We start from the raw sequence: 27524 nt of genomic DNA, 5'->3' as shown, positions 1-27524 counted from the left end.
CTGGCCTAATGAGACGCCCTGAGGCTGACATCTCCTCTGAATCCCTCAAGGACACACATCTTCCAGACTTGTAGGTGAAGAATATTCACAGAGAAACCCACATAACCATGGAACACACTGTCCCAAGCTCCTTCTTCCTGAATATTTGAATCGTAGCACTTCGTTGTTGACTATCATGCATGTCACAAGCTGAGTCATTAAATGGTATGAGCAAACAGTCCACTTTGGGAGTTAAATTGCTTACCTTTGAGCAATTCCAATAATGCACATCTCAATTTACATGCAGTTATTTACTCAAGTGTTTTCAGGAATTAAAGCACAAAGAACAAGTTTTAGAGGCTCTCTCACCCTCATTCCCACATTCCTTCTGTGGGCTTCTGTATAGTTACCTCTCACTGTTCTATACTAAAGAGACAGACTGTTGATAAGGATAATCAGACATAAGCAGATGGTTTTAAAATAATATATTTGGCTGACACGAGTTAGGTTTTTCTTGTCTCCTCTTCAGTTTGACTAAGATGAAAACTATTATTAATCTCCATTTCCTGATATAAAAGCACAGGTGGGAAGGGAAAGATAGTTAAAGGATTTAAAACTAACCTCAGATTATCAGTACTCTGACCATCAGTGGTGCACTATTCTTAGTATCCAAGAAAACCAAGGAAAAGCCCCAACAACTTAGTTTCTACTTATACTGCTGAGATACATACCTGAAGGCTGACTTATCCTATATGTCCTAAAATTAAGTAGACGTGGTTTGACTATTTAGTTCCAAATATCCTAAATTTTCCTACCCATGAAATACTTAACTGATTTTTCTTCAAATTGAGCTTCATTCTGATTTTTCATTGCAGTCTGACTAGCATCTTCCCAAGGTGGAATTTTAAACAGTTGCTTTGGCTGTTTAAGAGAGATGTGAGTAAAGAAAAAAAGTTGGAAAGCTCTATTGTCTTAAAATATTCGAAAGCACTATAGTCATAGCTATAAAATAACACTAATAGGACTACAATAATTTCTACTAACTTTTTAATTTCTGCATTTAGAAAATGATATCACACTGTGCTCTTAAAAATGTCTTCCCCAAATAATTCCTTACCCAACCTAAACACACAAATTGTAGGGAAATCATTACTTGAAATTTTAAACATTTTATTCTTCAGGATTATAGAGCTAAAATTCTTCAGGATTATAGAGCTAAAGTATTCTCAAACTGTCTTGCTTTCAAACATCCTTAGAAGTAACTAATCCTAAATTCCAAAGTCTATGATGCAAAGGAATAAATAAGGTGGGAGCTTGCTAATGGACACACCTGGGCAGTTTTAACCAGTCATGAAAGCTACTTTTAACACTCACAACCTTACTTGTGGATAATACAGCACTGATGTAATGTGCTTTTAGGAGTTCAGGAAGGTCTGATTAATTCAAAATTATGCTTTCCTTCCATTTGCAAAATTATTAAAAATTCTACCAATAGAAATGTATTCTTTGCCCCCTCCCACTCCAGTTCATCTTTTCGAAGGCAAACAGTCATGGGATAGAAAACCATTAAACTAGTTCATTCTAAGGCAGGGGGTCAGCAAAGTAGGACACTAAGCCATTCTAACCTGCCACTTGTTTTTATAGGCTCACGAGCTAAAAATGGTTTTTACACTTTTATTTGGCTAAAGAAAAATCAAAGTAAGAGTAATATTTTATGACACATGAAAATTACATGGAATTCAAATTTCAGTTTCCCTAAATAATTTTTATTGGAACACAGCCCACTCATTTCTTTACATATTGTCTATGGCTGCTTTCAGTCTGTAGTGGAAGAGGTGAGTCATTGGGAGACAGCATATAGCCTGTAAAACTGAAAATATTTAGAATCTGGCCCTTTACGAAAAGTTTGGCAACCTTCAGTTCTAAGGTGTTAGCAGCCTATAGGAATTACTTCCTGCCTCACAGAGGGAGGTCACTCTACAGCAAAACAACCCCTGTCAGTTTCTGGAAGGAGCCGATAAGGTGAAACACACTGACCAGGGGAAAGAAAAGACAACAGGAACCAGAAAATTTTTACCCAACTTTTAAACTTTAAAATAACATCAAAAAGTTGTATATGCATAAATACATATATCCAGAATATAAATCATTCCTCAGGGTATAAAAGTTTTTTTTTTTTTGTCCTTTATTCCTTTTATCCATCATTTTTTTCTTTCCTTCCAATGTCTTTCCTCCCTCCCACCTTCCGTCCCTTCCACTCACTTATTCATTTAATTAATTCATCCATTTGTTCACATTTATTAAGGCAGACACTTTGTTGGGCATTGGGTACACAGTTATCAACAAGGAAGATAAGGTCTCTCTGCCTTCATGGAGTTTACATTCCAAAGGAGAAGACACATAAATAAGATACTCAAAAAACCGTGATGGGGGGTGAGGGCAGAGATTTACTTTAGACAGGTTGGTCAGGTTAAGTTCCCACAAAGAGGTGACATTTGAGCTGAAACTCAAAGGATGAAAATGAGCCATCACTGAAAGAGCTAAGGGAAAAGCATTACAGAGAGAGGAAGTAGCAAATGCAAAGGTCCTGGGACAGGGAAAGGGTTTGCTTAATTTCAGGAATAAAAGGGAGAATGGTATGTGTGTTGTGGCTGTTAATAAAAACATCCTTTTAAAATACCAGTATCATAAAACTCAACACTATTTACTAAAAGCTTATTATTCGATGAAAATATGTTTTCATTTAATGCTCCCCCGAACTCTCAACAGGTGAATATTATTAATTTCATTCATTTTATAGTCCGAGAAATAGACTCAAAGATATTAAATGTGTTGAATTCCACACTGTGATTGAGTTTAGACTGTAATCCAGGTCCACATGACTCAAAGGAATCTATACTTTCAAAAACAAATTAAAATTCACGTTAAAAAAACTATGTATGGGCGCCTGGGTGGCTCAGTCATTAAGCGTCTGCCTTCGGCTCACGTCATGATCCCAGGGTCCTGGGATCGAGTCCCACATCGGGCTCCCTGCTCTGTGGGAAGCCTGCTTCTCCCTCTCCCACTCCCCCTGCTTGTGTTCCTGCTCTCGCTGTCTCTCTCTCTGTCAAATAAATAAATAAAATCTTCAAAAAAAAAAAAAACTATGTATATATTTATATATTTATCTATACAAACGATACCTTTTTTATTACCACTAGGGCTATATTTTGTGTGTGGTGGAGGTTAGGGTTTACACTGGAAAACTGTTTCAGAGCCTCTTTCTCAAAATTACACATGCCAGAACAGCATTCCAGAAACTTATTTTTAACAGATGTCAGGTGACAGTATGACAAAACACATACTATACCACAATAAAATTTCATGTTCAAATAAAAACCATTATTTGTACACATTCTTATAGTCATTTACCATATAATCAAAGGGATTATGTTTTTGCCATATGCCTTTCTTAAGTAAGTTGCAACTGCTTCTGACTTCTGGGTCTGACATTAGGCCAGCTAAAGCACATACAGCCAACACCAATGGGGAAATATCAGAAAAAAAGAATAAAGAAAAGCATAGATCCAAACTTAATTAGCTGTGATGCTATAGAGCAAACTGGCACCTCTATTGTGCTCATCTCCCAAGTCTTTCAGGTCTGGGCTGTGCGAGTTAGATTCATTACTGAGCTCATAAATGGCCTCTCCCCCCACCCCTGTTTTACTGGTGACAAATTTATTAGTTCTTTTCTAACAGTGAAATGAGAACTAGGGATTTCAATTACACTCAGAATGTAGTAAAGGCATGGAATCTCTTGTAGGTAATATTTTTCTATTCCATTTTATGAGCAAATATAGAAGTACTGTTAATAGACATTAAATGTTATTTATTAGCATGTTAATAAGCCTTCACACTTTTAAAAGTAAACATTAAACTTCTAACAAATTACATTTAGAAGAGTAAGTGTAATGCAGATACTCTGGAAAGGGAACGCACTTCAGAATCAGTTTTTAAAAACCCATATCATCACTGATTATGCTAAAAAGACAAAGATAGGAGGAGATGCTTATTACTCACTCTTTCAGCTCATTTTAGTTTTATCACTTTTTGCACAATTTAAAATTTATGCAAACATTTTCAATGTTGCCTTTAATTTTTGCCAGAATATTTTGAACCTGGTTTAAAACTGAAATTGAAGAAGTCCAAGGAGGGCTTTAATAACAACTTTCTTTGGTCTGTTTATTTAAAACATGATGAATAAGCAAAAAGAAAAGGTGCAGAATGGAAAAAGAAAAATGAGCCCTTCTCCTTCCTAGAAGTGTTTGAGATTACTGGATTGTTCCTAATCTTGCACCAGGAATTAAAAATCTTCCCCACACGCCAATAGCCAAGTGTACACACACACACACACACACACACACACACACACACACACCCAGTTGCCATGTATATGTAAGCTTAGAGCTAAGGGTTTGTAAATAGTTTTAAAGTTAATAGCAAAGCAGTGAGGACTTTCATTAATATTAGTCCCCAGTATTGCCTGATTTATTTAAGGCACTTTCAACAAATCATTTAGCTTCTTATAGTATTTTTCTTGAGAAGGTAAGGGGTGAGTTAGTATTTTACCACACTAAATAAATACTTAAATATTTGTAAATATGTTTTCTAATGAATCATTCTCCTAGAAAAAAAAAGAGATGGAAGAAATTCAAAGAAGGATAGGCCAAGAACCCAAAGAAACCAAAAAAGTGTGGAAATTCTTTTCTCCATAAGCTCTGGAGACATTTAAGTACAAGAGTACAAAAGACAGGCAGATTCTAGTATAAGTACTAGCCCGGCCAACTGCTGGCTGAATGAGCTATGAGCCTCCTTTATCTGTAAAATGAAAATAACAGTATTTATCTTGTAGAAATGGTGCAAGGCATCAATGACATAGATTTAGAAGTGTTGGCACAGTGTTTGACACAAAAGCATTGTCTGGCACCATTAAGATCATTCGTTAACCAGCCAGGGGGTGATATTTTCTTCTCCTTTGATGCACAGACCATCACCCTTTGGGATCGATTTAGCAGAATCTTGACAGGAACTAACAAGTACTAAATCAGTACTTGTTAATAACTGAAACATAGTATTAGTGAGTTTTTAAGATCCCAGTCTGGGGAAATCCTCTCCAGTGATTCTTTACCTTCTGGAAAATCTTCCAGAGATGGGGGTTGGAGATGGCCCTAGAAGGGAGAACTACAGTTTCTTTCAATGATCTTCTATTAATACTTGGAACCTCAGAGATTTGTTTTTACAGTCAATGTAAATGGTTTCAACCAGAAATGTATTATTGTTGAGCATCTGTTCCCAAATCTGTTGCACACTATAGTCATCCCTTAGAATATTGTTTTCACAACTGTCATTGTCATCAGGAGACAGAAGACAGGAGGGAGAATGGGGCGTTATGGCCTGAATGTTTGTGTCCCTCCCTCCAAAATTAACAGGTTGAAATCCTAATCCCCAAAGTGATATCAGGAGATGGGGCCTTTAGCAGGTGATTGGTCACAAGGACAGATCCATCATGAATGAGATGGTGCCCTTAGAAAAGATTCAAGAGTGTTCTATCTGCTTTTCTCCTGCTATGACCCAGGAAGTAGGCCAGATACTGAAGGCAGGTACTGAATCTGCCTTGATCTTAGACTTTCCTAGTCTCCAGAACTGGGAGAAATAAATGTTTCTAGTTTAAGCCACTCAGTAAATGGTAGTTTTGTTATAGCAGCCCAAACGGAAGACACATGATTATTTATCCAAAGTCTGAGGCCTATCCAGGGGTGTGACTGAGAAGAATAAGCAGATACACATAAAGGAAAGTGGTCTTGAAGTGATTACTTAAATTGCGACCCAAATGAAATTGCCCCGAACTGTAAGGTGACAGTTGACTCTGGAAATGTGGCAAAAACTCCCAGACAAGCTCAACACTGCAAAACATCATAACATACTTAGATGGTTTTCATTTTTCATGAGAAAACATAAGCTGTTCTTTCATCAGCCCCAGTGCTCATGGAGCCCAGAATTTAGACTCTGACAAAGGCACTAAGGGATATTTTACACTTTATATTTGCATTTTTAAAATGTTTCCAAAGGGTGTCTATCTTTTTTTTTTAGAGGCTTTTGTAGACGCTTGACTCAAAGGAGACTGCTGAATCCTGAAGACTCATGCTTTGCATCTCTCTGGATAAACAGAACGAGCCACATATTCATATTTCTTTTATCCTCCAAGGAAAATGATCTAGTCACTCAACGTCCATACATTCAGACAGAGACTGAAGTGACTACTTCACTTTCAGGGTCTTCTACTTTCCAGTTTTATTGCCATAAATTTGGAACTAAAATTAAGTTGCCAATTTTAGATAAAATAGAGTGGTAAAATTTAATGGTCATTAAAATTTCAAGTGGAATCGATTTTACTGAGCTTGGTTCCCTGTTCTCCTGAGGCCTCTTGACGTAGTAAATGGAAGTGTGCAAATCTAATTGGCTGAGACCCTGCTTGACCCTAATACAGACTGCTAATGTTTTATTTCTGTGGAGACCTCATACCGAATTTAAGCTTGGTAAGCTTCTTTACCTTTTGAGAAAATAAAGAGATTTTAATGGGCCATTAAGTCAGCTAGTCCTCAAAGTGGCCAGTGTTGCCCAATACTCCATCCCCCATAATCACCCACGTTTTGCTTGGTTTATGTCATTGCTTACAACAGTTATTATTTTTTTTTTTATCATACATCAGAAAAAGAAAGAGAGACATATAGTGATTTGCCTACATTCTTGCCTCTTGGGAAGAATACATAGGTATGCGTTATGTTTGATTTCTAGAATTACGGAAGTTGCATTTTAACTCTCATGGGTCACCCTAGAGAGGAGCAGGATACTGCATTTACCTTCTAGTTTAATAAACAGTTCAATCATAATTTGCTAATTTAATGATTATTAAATCGGGACTTCTAAAAATGTTCCTTAGTATCTCCCAAGCAAATCAGAATTTCTGGGGCAATTTAAGAATTGCTTTAATGAATCCTTCAGTTCTTCTAGAGAACCAGTGTTAGAACACAGCATCCGATTTCACCCTTACTTTCCCTTCTAAGTTAACTCAGGGATTCTTAGCAGCCCCATCTTTGCATTTGTACCCATAATCTCTAAAATCCCCAAATCACTATGTGGTTTGAAAATACAGGCTCTGGGCATTCTACAGTTAGAAGAAGAAGAAATGATTGACAGCAAAATTACGGAAATTATCCAGTTGGTCTCTTACTAGCCCAGCTTATCACATGGTTGTTCAGCAGGAGGACTGGCCATCTATGGGTACTACTGAGATGTTAATGCACGATCCTGCTAGCCTCAACAAGGGCAATTTTTTTACCCATGTCAGCTTTTTGTCTTTGGTGTTTTTCTTGCCCAGTTTTGTTTCCAACAATGTATCTGCCAACTTTACACTGGAATTCTTTTTTGTAGTATAATACCCCTATATTAATATTTATTAGACTTCCAAAAGAACTAAGAAATTCGCGTTCTATTTTTCCCTCAAACACCATGCTGTCATAGGTTACTCCATAAGTAGCTGAAATGAAGTAATGACAGAGGAAAATATTATCTTCTCCTTCCGCTCATGTCAAATGCTTTTGCCTGAGCACTACTGAGGCGACAAAAACAAAATCAAACACCTGCCCTCACTCCCAAAACATTTCTAAAAAAATAAATCAAGTGCTTCAAATGGAAGGTTCCAGAAGCTACTCGGGAGAGAAATTAAATATAATTATGGGTTATCTGAAAAACAACGTGTCAGTAATGCCACTTCAATATCCTTCAAGGGTATATATATATGTAACTTCTGGAATGTCCCCAAAAAATTATATTACTTAAAAAAAAACCCACAAACCCAATGTTTTTAATTAAATGAAGGATTTAGTTCATTTCTAATGAAAATACTGATAATGAAGAAAGTGTCCAGAAACACTGGTGACATTTATAGATCCTACAACTAAAATGTTTCCTTTTTCTTCTTAAATAATGAGATTGATGTTCAAATTCAACCCATATAATCAATTTCATTATTGCCACAATGTACCTTTTTTTCACTGTTTCATTACATTTAGTAGCTATCCAAAGATGTAGCATAATCCTTTAGCATAATCTGGCCAAAATCTGAATTTAAAATCATGGTTGCCCATGAAAGGAGCAAGGAGGGTCAGACAGAGGGAGAGGGTGACTCTGGGAGGGCACAGGGACATTTACCACTTTATCCCAGTATGCAGCACCATGTCTGGTGTGCAGTAGGTGCAAACAAACAGTGTGTAGAATTAATATTTATGAAAGCCCTGCCAGGCACCAAGGTTTGTTTCTGCATTTCTTATCCCAGTTAATCCTCTTAATAGTCCTATGAAGTATTATTACTGTCCCCAATTTATAGGTATGGATAGTGCCTCAAAATGACCTGAATATGGCTTAGTAAAAGAGGAAAGTGAATAGGAAAAAATCGTGTTCATAATCATCAAGTTTTATCTTATTTGAAATAAAATGAAAAGCGAGATGGCTGTAAGTCAGCAAAGGCGGGGGACATATGTGTTTTCCAGATACTCTGCTTAGCGAGCATCATAGGTAGCACTTTGCAGCTTTTCATGACTAAGCATGATACTCTTCTGGTGTGATTTGCACTCCAGGATTCACAAAGCAAGAAATCGATGAAAGGTGAACCAGGTAGGTTGGCGCTTCAGAAAACGAAAACAAAAAGCAATAGCAGCACCTACCATTACCACTCATCACAAGGAAGGTGACAGTCACTGAAATACTTTTCAACTAAAATGAGGAAAATGGATTACCTTTTGTGTCTATTTAAAATGTTTCAGCACCTGATCTCAGAGCGGATTAAAGAAGGGATTTGCTTGTTTCAATGTACCTCAAACCCATATGCCAATAGGACTCTGGTACCCTACCACACATTGAGAGTCAAAGATAACACTGTTTTTATGAAGAACAGCACGCAGTGTAACTGCAAATGAATGTCACACACACACACACACACACACACACACACACACACACACCCCAGCCAGACAATATTAAGCTCCAGTGAAGAATTTTGGTAATTACCAACTGTATTATAGAAATCACTGTCAAGTATGTTTGTCTCCATTGTTTGTGATTCCTCTTAAGATTGAAAATACTCTCTCCGCTGCTGCCCGCCTCCCTCACCATAATATCCTTTTCCTTTTTCACTTATTACTACAACTCATGCCAAATTACTCACTTATTGACCTTTTGGTTCAATACTACATTCAAAGAAGGAGGGGGAACACAGCAGGATAGAGAAAAGGAGGGGGAGTGAAAGAGTGTGTGTGTGTATGTGTGTGTATACACAGGAATACTAGAACTTAGGAGCCCTCCCCACCAAAAATTTTTAACAGAAAATGAACTCTAGGACAGGGATGGTTGCTGTTTTTTAATGCGTAGACCTTATGAAGACCAGAAACAGGTGCTAAATCAGAGTCCAGTAGGTGGTATTCATTTGTTTATTTGATCAACAAAAATTTACTGAGTACCCATTATGGTGATGTGCTGTGATCTTTGGGAATGTGAAAGATGAGAGTGGCTGCATAGGTATGATAGGAAATTACCACTTATTGTATGGTAAATTTTAATTTTAAAACCGAAGCCCCTTAGCTAGGGGGATTCAAGGGTTTATTTACTCAGTTTTATTATTTTTCCCTTGAAATATGCTTTGCCACGCTTCATGATACTCTGCCTTCCTGACATTATTTTCTCTATGTCTTAGACGGCTTTGCAGGATTTCCGTCCTTAGCTTGAAACTTGAGTGTGAGCGTTCCCTATGGTACTGGCCTAACTTTTCATCTCTTTATTCTACATACTTTCCCTGGGGGATCCTCATTGCTCCTACAACTTTTTTTTTTTTTTTTAAAGTAAGCTCTACATCCAACATGGGGCTTGAACTCACGACCTCAAGATCGAGAGTTGCACTCTCCACCTACTGAGTCAGCCAGGCGTCCCACTCCTATGACTTTTAGTATCATCTATATAATATGGAGACCAATCTGCTGACAACAAAATCTGCATGTCCAATTCACACACCTTCTGAGCTCTAGACTCATGTGTGAACCCCCTCTTGACATGCCACCTGGATGTTTCAAGGCACCCAAACTGAAAATACCAAAAATTGAACTAATCAACTTCTCTTTCTCTCACTGATTAGCACAGCCATCCATGAAGTGGCCCAATCAAGAAACCCAGGAGTCACTCTTAACCTCTTCCTATTTACCTTCTAACAACCAATCTCAAAAGTTTCATGGAATTTTAGATTTTAAAATACATTAAGAAACCACCCACTCCTCTTCATGCTCTCGCTACCACCCAATCCAGGCCACTATCATCTCTTGTCAAGATTCCCATAAACGTCAGCTTAAATGGTCTCTGGTTTCAATCTTACCTGTCCCCAGTTATTTTGGACTTTATAGCCAGTTAGTTACCTATTAAAATAATGAAGATTTGAGGGGCACCTCGGTGGCTCAGTCAGTTAAGCTGCTGTGTCAGGCTCCCTGCTCAGTGGAGAGTCTGCTTCTCCCTCTCCCTCTGCCCCTCCCCACCACCTCTCTCAAATAAAAAAATAGAATCTTTAAAAAAAAAAAATGAAGATTTGATCATATTGTTCTCTTGCTTCAAACTCTTAACTGGTTTCCCATATACTAAGGGTAAAATCCTTAACTCCTTTACGAGGTCCTCTGTTTACCTTACAAACACTCCTGTCTTGCCTCTCCTCTCTCAATGCTACGTTCCACCATACCAAGCTTCTTCCACTTCCTCAAACAGGAAACTGATGTTCTTTTACCTCAGGTCTTCCCATCTCCTTCCCACTGCCTACAACTTATCATTACTCCAAACTTGCCAGGGCTAACTCCTGGTTATCATTTAAATATTGGCTTCCTTTGGGAAATCACTTGATTTGCCACTCTGCTCCATCTCACCCTACCCACCACCTTCAACCTCCTACACTTCCAACCAACCTACCCTATATCTCCACCAAGGCAGGTGTTCTTATTTTATGTTCCCACAGTGACTTGTACGTGACTTAAAAATATCATTTTTAAATATATTATTATTATATAACAGATACTTTCCCAGGGCAGGAAGGCATCAGTAGAAGCAGCTTGCTTTTGTATCCCTAGTGCTCAGTACGGTGAGTGCCTCGCACAGAAATGGTGCTCAACAAGTATTTGTTCAATGAGTATGTGAAACATTTTTTATCTGGAAAAAACTGGAAAGGGTATAGAGATGAACACCCCCTATCCTCAAGGAGGATGACATTAAATACAGAATGTCTGTTATACATAATTATATGATGATAATGAGTAAATAAAACTGACTCCAATTTGGATACATGGGGATTTGTTAACATTGTAAATTGGAATTAAATATTTAGCTCTCCCTCCTAGGATAATATAATCCACACTAAACACTTCTGGAAGACAGTTTTATAATTTTATATTACAGATGAGAAAACAGGCACAGCAAAGTTAATTGAGTTACTCAAAGTTGCCCAGAAGCGGAGCCAGTATTAAAATTCAACGTCATCAATTTCCAATCTTTTGCTATCATTTTTTTTTAAACTGTTTTGTCTTTGACTCCATCCGCAAAGTTCTACTGTGTGACTGTAGGACTTCAACCTAAATATTTTTTTTTCCAAAGATTTTATTTATTTACTTGACAGAGAGACAGACAGACAGACAGCGAGAGAGGGAACACAAGCAGGGGGAAGAGCAGAGGGAGAAGGAGAGGCAGGCTTCCCGCTGAGCAGGGAGATGGATGCGGGGCTTGATCATGGGATCATGACCTGAGCCGAAGGCAGATGCCTAGCAACTGAGCCACCCAGGTGCCCCTCAACCTAAATACTTTAATAGTCTTCTCAAAACTATCACCTGTGATATTTAGAATATGAATACACAAATTCAGGAATATAGGTCTTTTCAATGAATTTTCCTTTAGTGTTAAAATGAAAGGTTTTCTGTGATGTGTCTCTGCACTCTTGTGCACTCTTAGAGGTGTTAGTTTCTTTGTTCTTAATAGACTGTTACTATTAGGTACTAATTGTCACTACAAAGTGCCAGCATTGAACTTTCCTGCTGTTGGACATCATACTCGATACTCTACATCTATAAATGCCCATGGTTAGTTGGCTGGTGCATTCTATTGCACCCGCTGGACATTTTGGTAGGAAATGCTGCCAGTTCTTAATAAATATTTGAGAAGCAACAGAGGCTATTAAACTTAACAGGATTACTGATTCCAACATTCGTATTGTGAGAGAAGTAAATTCAAAAAGGTTTGTGCTGTCATTTCAAAAGGCCATATATGTACTATCTACTCAATGAATTTGTTTATATGTGTTATTCTGGCAAATACAATGCATAACCAAAGTGCCTCAAAAAGACCTTATTACCTTTTCAATATATACATTTAGTATACATGGAAGCTTTGCTTTTCATGACTCTGATATTAATTTCTCAGACAGGGTGAGCATACACTTGAGATTTTTCCTAGCCCCAGACAGGACCAACCAGGGCTGTTTCTTTTTAACCTGATTATAGCTCAAGATGTTAAAAAAATTTAATCTGTACAGAACTGTGGCCAACACATGCCACTTTTATTAGGGATACAGAACTATCTTCTTCATTTTTAGATCAATAAAATAATTTTCTTTTAACAAATACACCATTAAACAGAAGAACCCCCAATTATAGAACATTTCCCCTGCTCTTTGGGCTTCACTTGACCCATCCTTCTTTCACCAGAAGCAAACATCTTTACCTCTAAAGCTATTCAAGCCAGCTCATTATATCACTCTTCAGTCCTGCCTTGCAGCTTCCAGGCCCAGGAAGAACTCTAAATGTCCAAAGTATTTACTGTTCTTAATCCCCAGCATGACGTTAAGTGAATTGGTTCTGTCATGTGAGTATAACTGATTATGTTTCCCCTAATAAAGATAGACACTTGAGCTACCCATCTGCAAGTTAGCCCAATGTAAAAGGTAGAGAGAACCACCTCTGTCAGATGCCAAGTTAACATCAATTGCTCATACCATGGAACTGTCAATTAAAATTCTAGAGTAATCTTTCAAACACAATTTTCCAGTCCAAAAACTATGTATAAATCCATAGTGAATTAAGAGGCATAGAAGGTAAAGTCTTAAGCTCCATGTATGTGTTAATATTCTTGGTTGGTCACTGGTAGATGACATTCATGGAGTCAGAATACCCTTGACTTTCACTCGAAATGTAGGTTCCATGAATTCATCCTCATTCATCAGCCCTGTTTTTTGGTGAAATGACTTTGCAAAGACGTTGCTTTCATTTCTTAATGCTGTGGTTCCTAGTAAGCTATACCAAGGTATAAAAGGTTCCTTTCAAGAGCAGCACAGGGGCTGACTTGGCTTCCCACTTTAGGAGATTATAAATATTCTCACACACTTCTAAAAGGAAGCAAATTCTAAATTGGGGCTTTAAAATTCTGACATATTTTTCACTCCATTTGTCAGTGGTCTGAATGTGGCAATAATAAAGGCTAACAGAGTAAAAACAAATGTTTTTATCCCAAGGATACCTGTCCTATTGGAGAATTTACTTTACCTGCAGAGATTCCATTTCTTCATCTTTTCTGTGGGTCTCCTCCAGGAGATCTGTAAGAAGAAAGCAAAATGCCCATCAAGATAATGTGAAAATGAGTTGCCTCTTAGTATCAAACCCAATTCAGTCAGGAGCTTGTAAAAACTGATGCCTGGAAAGAGAATTTGATGTTTAAGTGTGAAAAGGAATGTAAAAGAAAAGCCCTTTGATCCTAACTGATGAGATGGGGCAGAGCTCTGGACTCTGCTAATCGAGCTAGCTGAGAAGCCCTGGGAGGTCTGGACTCTGGTGGAGGTACCAGAGAAGAAAGCCAACCAATTTACAAATCCAAAATCATATCAATATTTCAGGAATTTGGCCCACTGTTTATATAACTCTGAAGTAACACAAAATTTTCTTTAAAAAAAAAAAAGCTTATTTTTCTTTTTAATGAAAAATTAGAAACAAACCATTTGCTCTTAAAATAAGCTCCCAAGCCACGTTCCACCTCCAGAGTCAATTTTTATAACCAAATTAAAACATCCTGGAATAATGGGTCTTATTAATGGAAGTAGAACACCACCTTAACTGTAAAGTCGTATTAATTATCATTTCACTCTCAGAAGGCGGGAAGCACTGGAGCTACATCTGACCAAGCACTTGGCATTATCTCAGAGAGATGAGTGGCTGGAAGGGAAGGTAGTCAACTGAAGACAGTTCTGTCTAAATGCATGCATACAGCCATGCTATCTCAGTGCTCTACATTAATTTATAAACTCACTCTAAAGGAAAATACATTTGGCAAGCAGAATTTTCTGCCTGCAGCTAGACCGCCCTGTGCTATGATCTCATTAGATCTCCCAAACCGAAAGAGGGCTGGGCTGAGTCAGAAGTTGGACAAAAACAGGCAAGAAACACCTACAGCAGTGCACATTAACATGAGCATTTGCCTTGCTCTGTGATTGATATAGCTTACCAAGAGGCCGTACTGCATAAAAGGAAAATACAACTTACAGAAATTCAATATGTATTTCAGAAAGGCAAGTGCAAATGTTTTTAGCAAATGCTGTACTACATACAGCAGGAAGCAATACTACAGTGAGTAGCCAAGTCACAGTGCTATCTGTCATAAATGAGCAGGCAATACACTGAAACTTCAGGAGACCTGGCAGCTGGTATAACTGATGGGGAGATTGCACGGCTAATTCAGCTACAGAGGAGCTGCAAACAATCCCCTCAAGACACAATGTACTGGGATTCAGGAGAACAGGTGATTTTTGCTCTGCATCCCAGAGAGGAGCTGTCTTTGGCTCCCAAACCTTCCCTAATCAGAGTTGGGTCAATAAAGTGAGGAGAAAGCCAAGGCATTAGGCGGCATTTTTAAAGCGGTCTTTGGTTGGCATAGCAGGTTCTCTAGCTATACAGAAACCAACTTGGGGGGTGGCAGATTGTTTAAGTGCCTTCAAAAATTCCTCATCCTGAATCCTTACTCATGTGCATTGGGACACTGCAGCTGGTACCATGAGGAGGTCACACGCATCTACTTTCCACACCTCACATCTGGGCAGGCCTCCTGACTTTACTGGCTAAATAGAATACAGCAGAATCTGTGCCCATCTGCCCTGAGAGTTCGAGGCCTTGCACATTTTCATTCTTCCACTTGGAACTCTCTCACCACCATAGAACAAGCCCAGGACAACTTGCTGGATGACAAGGGCCCAGGACTCTTCCTACCTGCAACACCCTGCAGGTTGCCTTAACTGGCTGCTAGCAAATGCCCAGAAGCATAGCTGTCCACTAGCCTGAGAATGACTGGATGACTCAGAAGGGGGGCTCGATAGAGACCAAACTGCCCAGTAAGCCCAGGGACAAGCCCAACTCACAGAATCATGATCTATAGACATGGAATTGAGGGATGGTTTGGTACCCAGCACTTGCAAACTTACAGCAACCATTTGTTAACTGTACAAGAAGCATTCAGAATTTATTAGAAGGATATAAGAGTAACTAATAGATGCATGGGAAAAGAGGATCCAGACTCTACAGAGAGTCTGGTCTGGGACAGTAGGGATGTAAGGAGCATGAATTAATGGGCATTTTATCCTGGGTGCCTCTAGTCTTTGTGTGACTCTACTCCAGATGAAATTCCAGAAACAGAAAAGCTAATGAGCCTAACTTAGATCTCTTGCCTACTGCTTGGCTAGGGGAAAGGATGGAGCACTTCCACTGATAATCCCAAAGGGATTAGATGAAGAACAGAAAGGATAGTTTCTAAATGAAAGATCAGGGAACTGTTAAAAGAAGGAGGAATGCGTATCAGACAGGCTAAAAACAACAGTTTCAGTAAGTTGTGTCTTCAACACAACTCTCTTGAATATTCACAAGATATAAGATCACTACTGTGTCCCTATGTGAACCTGGCCATTTTGATTCACTACTTCTGGATATTTGAAGGCTCTCTGAGCTAGGCCCCTTGTAGTGAATTACACTGTTTAATGGTACATTGGACCTGGAGTGATGGATAGTAGGGTCCATCAACCACCAACGAAAACTGATCTTGTTCCTCCAACTCCACTTAGTACAGCAAACACCAAACACCTTAGCTAAAACATAGCGGATAAATAATGGGTATTGGATCTCTTGTATAATCAAACTCAACTCGCAGATTTAATAACATTATAAATGTAAAGATGTTCAACCACCCTCAGAACTTCAGATAATTACTGCAATTTAAAAATTATGTTCTCAATTTTCTCCAAATATATAATAGAGGTTATGCTGCTTTTCCAACAAAGCTAATACCAATTGGAATGCTTGATTTTGGACAGCTGAACAGCAACAACAAAAAAAACCCCAAAAAACTACAAAGAGATTCCTATACTTGGCATTTAAAATATAGAACTTCTAGACTTTTGGGAAAGATGGTGGAGTAGAACCCTAAGCTCACCTCATCCCATGGCTACAACTATATAATGCCCACATCAGTGTAAATAACCCGGAAGACTGGCAGAACAGACGTTTCACAGCTAAATGTAGAGAAGAGGCCACGTGGAAGAGGATAAGGGCAGAGATGCTGCTGGGAGCTAAATAGACCCTCACCTGTCCTCAGGAGGGAGGGACACCTTGAGCCTCACAGTGGGCACCCCAGGCATGGGGAACCCTCATAGGGAAGAGGAATCCTGTGACATTTGACTTTGAAAACCTAGCGCACAATGTCAGGAGTTCTTACAATCAGTGGCACTTAACACCTGGAACTTTAAAAATAATCATGCTGGGCTCTGGGAGAGCCAGGAGGGTGAGAGGAACTGAGTCTCCACCCTTAAAGAGACAGCACGACAAAGAGCCTTGCAGAGATACAGCAGAGAAGCAACAGTCTGAAAAATGCCTGGGACATACGGGAAAGAGATTTGTTTACTAATCTCAGAGTGTGAGCTGGAGGGGCAGGGGTCATTGGGTGACTTCTCTAAGAATAAAAGAGCTGGTGGGCACCATTTCCCTTCCCCCAGTCCCCAACCTAGACACACACGGACACCTGTCGGAACCAGCGAGGTGCCAATGCTTGCTACCTAACTTGCTAACAGCATGCCCGGCAGACAGGAGCTGCTCCCCTCCAGCTAGGCTTCAACTCAAGCCCCAAGTGGCTCCAGACTGGCCCACTAACAACACAGGGACCAAACCCTGTCCACAACAGGCAAAAACTGGTAGACTTTCCTTCTGAAGCCACAAGCTGATATTAGCCTGGTGCTTTCAAGGCCGTGTTTTCTACTACACCAAAGGAACCTGTACAAAAGCAAAGCTGGTAAAGAAGAAAGCAGAGCCAAGAGACAGAGAAAGAGTAGGTTGAGGACAAGATCCACCCTTGCCTGAAGCCCACGTAACTCTTGAACTTCTAACTCTCCTCTCTCCCTCCCTCCCTCCCTCTCTCTCTCTCCCCCTCTTCCTTCCTTTCATATTTCCTTCCATCTTTCTCTTCCTTTCCTCCCTTCCTTTCCTTCTTGCTTGTACTTAAATTAGGTTTAGTTGGATTGCTGTCAGTTGTAAAAGTCTCCGGTTGTGTGGCTGTACTGAGCTTTCTTATCTTTATTCGGAAACTTGGAGAACTCAGAATTGGCAAGAATGTTCTATTTTACAGTGAGCACTTCATTCGACAATAAATAAAGACATGAGGCTCCAAGAAGGCAAATGATCTGCTTGAGATTACTTAGTCTAAAGCCACAGCTACAGCCTTGCTCTCCTTGCAATCCTGGAGCGATCTTCCTGCCGTGTATATATCACATCATGCTCTCATTTGTCCAATGCTACTTAATTGTACCTTCCTTAATACTGTTATTTTTTAAAATGCACATGTTTGTATCCCTCTGATTTCCTTTAGGAGTTCCCTGATGTCAACAATCAGGGCTCCGATGTCTTCATATCCATATCCTCCCTAACTACTACTTCTCTACCTCTGCTGCTTAACTTGGATCCCCAAAACTGTCTCCTCCTCTACATCACTGCTCTGTGCAATTGCTCACTTGTTAGGTCCCTTGTTCAAGTACACGCATTTGGGATGATGAACAGGGTTATTAACCTGTGCTGATAAAATATGGCTGAGAAGCAACTACTCCGCTGCAACCACAAGAAGAGAGAATACAGGTGAGACTTCTGGACAGCTGAAGTGACAGATGCTGTGACAACAGTGTGATTAGCGCACCTCGTTATAATGAACAATCCTATTGTTGTCCGGTCTTACCGGCTTTAGAACGAACGATGAGCACTGAAAAAGTGGAAGGGCTGCCCTGCTCCCTTGCTCACCACTGGCATGTTCCTGTTTTGCTTTATTATTCTCTGGTTTGCTGTTCAATACAAACAGCAATTCAACTGCCATGCAAATTGCTGTGGCTAAATGTGCTTCCATCAACATTAGTTAATGAAAGATTTTTTTTTTCTTGGTGAAAAGGGCAGCAGTCCTGTGTATTTTCCTTGGATTCGCTCCAGCTCTTTAAATGAGTTGATACTAACTCATTATGACATACAGTCATTAGAGGGGGAAAAAAATCCCATTTAAAAAAGCAGGCCAGCATGGATGAGAATTGGAGAATCTGGTTGTGTTGTTTTGTTTTGTTCCACTTTGCATTTCTCTGGCACACTCAGAGTAATATATCACGACCATGTTTTTGGCTAAGACGGTCTTGTACTACTTCCTTCACAGTTTTCGCAACTAGTGGTCTGGCTGTTTAAGGAGCTTTGACACTTTTTTATGTTGATTCTGGTTCCTGGTAGCCAAGGGAGCAGATAGGTTGTTTGTTTATTTGCTTTTAAAAGGAGAATCATGTCCAGCTGTACATGAGCAACCCATCTATCTAGAAACTTGACCCTGTTTCACAAAAAGGTTGGAGATCAAGTTTAGAAATGAGTAGATTTTTCCCCTTAACCTTTACTATAAAATATCTCATCCATATTATAACTCCACCCAGCTGGTCATGGACAGAAAGTTATAGAAACAAGGGCTTCAGACATAGCAACATTTATAACGGCAGCACTGGACAGAGGAGCATCGACAGCAGAATATGGCAAATTAATGATTGCAGAGATTAGCTCTGGCTCCTACACCTCAATTAGTAACCAGTGCTCCTGTTCAGTATTCCTCTACGTGCTGACATTTACCTAAAACAATAGAGAGTGTAAATTCTCAAAAGAATGTACGCTTTTTAAAAAGTAAATTTGTGCCATTCTTCTTTGTGGGCGGCAGTTGTGGTATAATAAAATTAATCATATAAAAGAGCACCTTACAACACTTCAGAGGTCATAAATAATGGACCTAGCCTCCCATAGGTGTATACTAGATACGTGAGACACTAGCTACATGCTAAAGACCACGGCCAATTTCTCTTTTTCTTCTTTGGCTCCCCAGTTATTGGAATCATTAATGTTTTAGGTACAGAAGGGATCATTGAAATAACCTAATCCCAGGGTTTTCAATCTTTTATTTTTTAAAACAAGTAGAATTTTGTCTTACGAGTGAAATCATACACACTTTCAAGTGTATACAGTATATAAATAAATACAGTAATTTAGAGAGCTGAAAGGAAGCTTCTTAGGTGAAAGCAGAGGAGAGGACCTGAGGCCCAGCCTGTTGGGACTTCATTCCTATCCTGGGATCAACCCCTGTGGTGCCACGGTGGAGCTATAAAGCTCCAAATTATGCTAATTGGAAACCACTGATCTAATCCAACCTCCTCACATTTTATAGACGAGGACTGAGTTCCCAAAGGGCAAAAGCCTCTGTCAACATCACACAGCTAGTGAACAGAAGTGCATGAACCTGAGCCCAGGGCTTCTAAACTGGATCAGGGTCCAGTACTTTTTCCCACAAAAAATTGACTATCCTCCTTTGCTTTTCAAGATGTATTGAAATGACATATTATTCCAAACTCTATCATAAATGCTTATACATTGTCCAACGCCTCCCCAAACTGAAAGGAAACTTTGCTAAAGCAAACTGCATAACAACGATCTGGGAGAAAACCTATAGTTAACTGCTGTCCAAAATGAAATTCCTCAACCCTGGGAGAGGACATCAAGAGATGTGGCTTTGGTGGAAAGCAAATACTTAGAACATTTGAAAAGGCAGTTGTTTTTGGCAAGATGTGCTCATCACAAAATGTACAGAATATCTCACAAGATAAAACAACAAAAAATCTGTTTAAATCAATGGTGGACAGATGAATAATTCCTCTGCTTAATATAACATTTATCAGCAAATGTTTTTTCTGTTGTTACCCTAGTATAGGTAAATAGGATAAATGAGTAATATAACTGTACATTAGCCCAAATACCCTGAAAATAATCAAATGTGTTATTTTTCAATTAATATATGTAAAACACTTAAAATTGTGTCTGGTACATAGTAAGAATCATATATACATTAGCTGTTATTATTATTTTAAGAATTACCCTTCAGTATGCCTGCTAAAGTCAGGAAAATGTGTGAAAAATAATCAATTGCATTTTAAAACAAGCAAAAAAAGCCCTCAAGTGTACAGCTTTTAGACTCGCATCTATGATCGGTACCTACTTTATTTAGAACTCTGCCATATCTACTGCCACCACTGGTACATACGTGGATATACCACAATGAGGTAAGAGTTTTCTCATCAGGACTGACCACAGAAAACACACAGATTAAAATGAAGAACAACATTAAAAAAGTATGGCTATCCTCTGTGGTTTGTCTCAGACGCTGAAACAACATACTGGTCTACTGATGGAGCCCAAATAGTCCAATAAATGAAAGGTTTATAATCCACTGTCTGTCTTGGGTATGTGGTAAAACATCCAAATACAGGTACTCATGTTTTATTTGATGTCAATTCACTTCTGGTGAAACTTTCCATCTTGACAACTTTAGAGACTTAAAGCCTCTTCTCCGCAAAACTGCTACCCTACAGAAAACACAATAATCTATTCCATTCCATCTCATTCTTGGCTCTGGCTTGAAGAAACACCAAGATGTAGAACAAAATGTTCTGACTCTGCCACCTATTAAGACTTTTATCATTTTTATTAGCAACACAACAGAGAAAGTAAGAATATATTCTTTAGTAAAGTCACTGTTCTAAATTGGTCTGAGGGCTGTCTTGGTCAATGAGACTACATGTCACAATTAGCAAAACGAGGAAGAGAAGTTTATAATCTATTGTAAACACCACTCCAAGAATAAGTTTCATATGCTCGTATCTAGCCATAAAATCAAGCCTCTTTCTGCATATACTACCTCTAAATAGTGTTCACTTAATAGAAAGTTTCACTTTTATTTAAATTCCTCAGGTTGGAAGGCAGTTTATTTTAGACCCGTTTTGGCTCTAGACTCATAAGGTGCAAGTGAGTATGTATTTTGGGGCTCACAGAAATCCTAGGTTTATGACTTGTTCTTTGATCGTCTCCTGTTTATGGAAGCTACAAGTTTGTGCTGGTTTCTTGATGCACCTACTACTCAGCTGGGCATTTCAGACTCCTGGGTCTACCCTAAATCTACTCTAAACATCACAGACGAAGTTCTGAAAAACAAATATGAAGAACAAATCTTGAAAGCAGTGAGAGAGAAACAATACTTTAGTTATACGGGGAAAACAATTAGAATGCTAGTGAATTTCTCATTAGAAACCATACAGGTCATAACACATTTTTTAAATGCTGGAAGAAAAGAACCAACAACTCAGAATTCTGCAAAGCATTGAAAATATCCTTCAAGAATGAAGGTAAAGTTGAGACATTCTCAGGAAGAAAAATTAATTTGTTGTCAGCAGACCTACACTAAAACAGTGGCTATGGAAGTTATCTGAAAAAGAGAAGAAATGATTAAAAAAAAAAAGGAATCTTAGAAGATGAGGAAGAAAGAACACAGTAATAAATAATACATGTGTCTGCTGGCCATTTGGATGTCTTCTTTGCAGAAATGTCTGTTCATGTCTTCTGCCCATTTCTTGATTGGATTATTTGTTCTTTGGGTGTTGAGTTTGATAAGTTCTTTATAGATTTTGGATACTAGCCCTTTATCTGATATGTCATTTGCAAATATCTTCTCCCATTCTGTCAGTTGTCTTTTGGTTTTGTGGACTGTTTCCTTTGCTGTGCAAAAGCTTTTTATTTTGATGAAGTCCTAATAGTAGGGGGTTGGGGGGATGGGTTAGCCTAGTGATGGGTATTAAAGAGGGCACATACTGAATGAAGCACTGGGTCTTATACGCAAAAAATGAATCATGGAACACTACATCAGAAACTAATGATATAATGTATGGTGATAAAATAAAAAAGAATAATAAAAAAGAATAAAAATAAAAATAAATAATAGATAAATCCAATAAAATTTCCTTCTTCTATTGATTTTTAAAATTATGTTTGATGTTGAGGGGTGCCTGGGTGGCTCAGTCGTTAAGCGTCTGCCTTCAGCTCAGGTCATGATCACTTCTCGGCCTTTTGGCTAAGATCAAGTGTAGCTCAGGTCATGATCCCAGGGTCCTGGGATTGAGCCCCGCATCAGGCTCCCTGCTCCACAAGAAGCCTGTTCTCCTCTCCAATCTCCCTGCTTGTGTTCCCTCTCTCACTGTGTCTCTGTCTGTCAAATAAATAAATTCTTTTTAAAAAAATAAAAAATAAATAAAATTATGTTTGATGTTGAAACAAAAAATTGAACACTATCTGACATGGTTCTAAATGCATTTAGAGGAAATATTTATTTTATATATATAATATATATATTATATATATATATATATTTCAATTTTTTTTTTTTTAAGTAGGCTACATGTTCAACATGGGGCTTTAACTCCCAACCCAGAGATCAAGAGTTGTATGCTATACCGACTAAGCCAGCCAGGGCAAAAGAACATGAAGAAAGAAATTTGCTACACTTTAAACTGGTAAAATGACAATACCAGTAGACCATCAGGCTCTGTATGTACAATGTAATGCTTAGAGCAACCACTAAAAGAGCTACACAAAGAGATGCACTCAAAAACACAATTGATAAAATGGGATTCTAAAAAAAACCCTGTTCAAATAACCAACAATAAGGGTGGGGGTGGGGGGCGGGAAGCAGAGAAATAAAAAAACACAGAAAACAAGCAAAAATGGCAGAATTAAAGTCCTAACATATCAATAATTACCTTATATGAAAATGGTCTAAATACACCAATTAAAAGATAGAAATTGCCAGATTTGATTAATGACCTCTCTGCCATTAATCTATGACATGATCCATGCATGATATGCTGTCTATAACAAACTCACTTCAAATATACTGATTTGGCAGGATGAGAGTAAAAAATGAAAAGGATTACACCATGCAAACATTAATGAAAAAAAATCAGGAATGATATATCAGTATGAGACAAAGTAGATTCCAGAGCAAAGAAAATTAATGGAAACAGAATAGGACATTATATAATGATAACAAGAGCTAATCTATGAAGAAGATATAACAATCCTATATATGTATGTACTAAATAACAAATCTGCAAAAAAAAAGTGATGAAAAACTGACACAACCGAAAGAGAAAATAGAAAAATTCAAAATTATAGAGAATTCAGCATCCCTCTCTCAACAAGTGATTGTACAACTAGGCAGAAAATCATCAAGGATATATAGAAGCACATATAAAAGATATATTTAAGCATAAATATAACAGTAAAATCTCTAAACATTGGAAACTAAACAATATTAAATAATCTATGAGATAAAGAGAATGTCTAAAGGGAAATTAAAAAAAAAATCATGAACTGCATAAAACAATTGTGGGACACAGCCAAAGCAGTGTTGAGAGGTAAATCTATAGCACTAAATGCATGCATTAGCAAAAAGGTCTTAAATGAATACTCAATACCTCAAGCACCTAAAGAAAGAACATAATAAATCCCAAGCAGAAGAAGGAAGGAAATAAGAAATAACAGAAACCAATGAAATTAAAAACAGAAAAACAATAGAAAAAAATTAACGAAGCAAAGAGCTGGTTCTTTACATAGTTCAAGAAAACTGACAAACCTTTAGCAAGATTGACCAAAAAGAGAAAGAGATATTGAGACAGAAAGAAAGGGGTGGGGGGAAATTACCAGTATCAGGAAGGAAAGAGGGGATATCACTACAAATCCTGCAGATATCAAAAGGATAATAAGGGAAGACTATGAGCAACTCTTCATATATAAATGTGAGAACATGGATGAAATGAACCACTTCTTTAAAAAGCATAACTTACCCAATATAAAATACATAATTTGAATAGCCTGTAAGTATTAACAAAATTGGATTTGTAAGTGTAAAACTCCCAGAAGAGAAGTATCCAGGCCAGCAGGTTTCACTGGTGAATTCTACCAAATGTTTAAAAAAGAATTAGCACCAATTTTACAGAATCTCTTCAGAAAAAAAAAAAAAGGGGGGAATACTTCCCAATTCATTTTATCAAGCTAGTATTGCCTCACTACCAAAAATATACAGTTAAAAAAAAAGATAAAGAAAAAAAATGGCAGCTCCCTCCTAAATACAGATGCAGAAATCCACAACAAATATTAGCAAATAGAATTTAACAACATATAAAAAGAATTCTATTTCATGACTAAGTTGGGTTTATTCTAAAGATGCAAGATTGGCTCAATGTTCAAAAATCAGTCCATATAATCCATCATCTTAACAGAATAAAGAAGAAAAATCACATGATCATATCAATCAATGGATAAAAATATACCTGACAAAATTCATAACACAGTCAAGATTTTTAAAAAACTCAGAAAAAAAAAATAAGGGAATTTTTTCAACCTGATAAAGAGCACCTACAAAAAAACCCTACAACTAACGTTATACTTAATGTTAAAGAAAGATGAAAGATGGAATGTTTTCCCTTTAATATCAGAAATAAGGCAAGAATGCTCTTTCTCACAGTTCTTATTCATCAGGGTTTGGGAAGACTTCCTAATGCAATAAAACAAAGAAATAAAAGGTAAACCATCAGAAATTCTCTATGGAAAGAAAATGTAACTATAGTAGCTAAAAGAGTTTTTAAAAAGAAGAGTAAACTGGGAGAAATCAGTCTATTCAATTTCTAGGTTTATTATACAGCTACAGTAATCAAGACTGTGTGGTCTTTGTGGAGGTATATACACACAGATTAATGGAACAGACAGAGAACCCAATTACAGAAAATGAAGAACAAATTAGTGGTTGCCAGGAGTTAAGGGTGGAGTGAGGGTGAAAGGGAAGTCAGTGTGGCTATAAGAGGCAACATGAGGGATCTTCATGTGGATGAAAATGTTCTGTTATCTTGACTGTATCAATGTCAATATCCTGGTTACGCTATATACAACAGTTTTGCAAGATATTTCTATTGGGAGAAAATGGGTAAGGGGATCTTTATATAAGATTTCTTGACAGTCTCACAACTTCATGTGAATAGAAAATTATCCTCAAAATAAAAATTTCAATGAAACTACTGTTATTTAACATAGTACCAGAAGTCCTAGCCATAGCAATCAGACAACAGAAAGAAGAGGCATCCAAATCAGCAAGGAAGTAAAACTTTCACTCTTTGCAGATGACATAATACTCTATATAGAAAACTCCAAAGAGTTCACCATAAAACTGCTAAAACTTATAAGCAAATTCAGTAAAGTCGCAGGATAAAAAATCAACATACAGAAATCTGCTGCATTTCTAGACACCAATAATGAAGTAGCAGAAAGAGAAATTAAGGAATTAACCCCATTTACAATTGCCCCCCAAACAATAAGATACTTAGGAATAAACTTACCCAAAGAAGTGAAAGACTTGTACTCTGAAAACTATAAAACACTGATGAAAGAAATGGTATATGACACAAAGACATGGAAAAACATTCCATGTTCAAGGACTAGGAACAAATACTGTTAAAATGTCTATATTACCCAAAACAATCTATACATTTAATGTAATCCCTATCAAAATACCAACAGCATTTTTCACAGAGCTAGAACAAACAATTCTAAAATTTGTATGGAACCACAAAGACTCCAAATAGCCAAAGCAACTTTGACAAAGAAAAGCAAAGCTGGAGGCATAACAATTCCAGACTTCAAGTTATATTACAAAGCTGCAGTAATCAAAACAGTATGGTACTGGCACAAAAACAGACACATAGATCAATGCGGCAGAACAGAAAACCCAGAAATGAACTCACAATTACATGGTCAATTAATCTTTGACAAAACAGGTAAGAATATCTAATGGGAAAAAGGCAGTCTCTTTAACAAATGATGGGAATACTGGACAGCAACATGCAAAAGAATGAAACTGGGCCACTTTCTTATACCATACACAAAAATAAATTCAAAATGGATCAAAGACCTAGCTGTGAGACGTGACACCATACAAATCCTAAAAGAGATCACAGGCAGTAATCTCTTTAACATCAGCTGTAGCAACTTCTTTCTAGATATGTCTCTGGAGGCAAGGGAAACAAAGCAAAAATAAACTGTTGGGGCTTCATCAAAATAAAAAGCTTCTGCACAGTGTAGGAAACAATCAACAAAACTAAAAAACAACCTAGAGAATGGGAGAAGACATTTATTTGCAAATGACATATCTGATAAAGGGTTACTATCCAAAATATATAAAGAACTTATAAAATTCAACATCCAGAAACAAATAATCCAATTAAAAAGTGGGCAGAAGACATGAATAGACATTTTTCCAAAGAAGACATCCAGATGGCCAATAGACACATGAAAAGATGCTCAACATGACTGATCAACAGGGAAATACAAATCAAAGCCACAATGAGATATCTTACACCTGTCACAATGACTAAAATCAAAAAACACAAGAAACAACAAGGGCTGGTGAGGACGTGGAGAAAAACAGAACCCTTGTGCACTGTTGGTGGGAATACAAACTCATGCAGCCATGGTGGGAAGTAGTACGGAGGTCCCTCAAAAAATTAAAAATAGAACTACCACATGATGCAGTAATTCTATTATTGTTATTTACCCAATGAATATGAAAACACTAATTCAAAAAGATAGTATGTACCCCTATGTTTACTGCAGCATTATTATTTACAATAGGCAAATTATGGAAGCAGCCCAAGTGTCCACTGATAGATGAATGGATAAAGATCTAGTGTATATATATATACACACACACACAATGGAATATTACTCAGCCATAGAAAAGAATGAAATTTTGCCCTTTGCAATGACATGGATGGAACTAGAGAGTACTACGCTAAGCAAAATAAGTCAGTCATAGAAAGACAAATACCCTATGATTTCGCTCCTATGTGGAATTTAAGAAACAACACAAACGAGCAAAGGGGGAAAAAAAAGAGAGAGGGAAGCAAACCAAGAAACAGTCTCTTAAATCTAGAGAACAAACTGATGGTTCTCAGAAGGGAGGTGGGTGGGGGGGATGGGTGA

General features: G+C 37.8%; 1 protein-coding gene across 1 annotated transcript in view; it reads right to left on the bottom strand.

Moving 5' to 3' along the window:
* CEP128 (centrosomal protein 128) overlaps positions 1-27524 on the bottom strand; it is a 375030-nt gene that overhangs the window by 60290 nt on the left and 287216 nt on the right. The window contains exon 18 of the mRNA XM_021679614.1: positions 13629-13678. Within this exon, the coding sequence (XP_021535289.1) occupies positions 13629-13678 (50 nt within the window). The remainder of the gene's footprint in view (positions 1-13628; positions 13679-27524) is intronic.

This window comes from Neomonachus schauinslandi, chromosome 9, assembly GCF_002201575.2.
Source record: "Neomonachus schauinslandi chromosome 9, ASM220157v2, whole genome shotgun sequence".
Classification (NCBI taxonomy): Eukaryota; Metazoa; Chordata; class Mammalia; order Carnivora; family Phocidae; genus Neomonachus; species Neomonachus schauinslandi.
The sequence above is the reverse complement of the archived record's forward strand: the minus strand, read 5'-3'. Positions and strand labels throughout refer to the sequence as shown.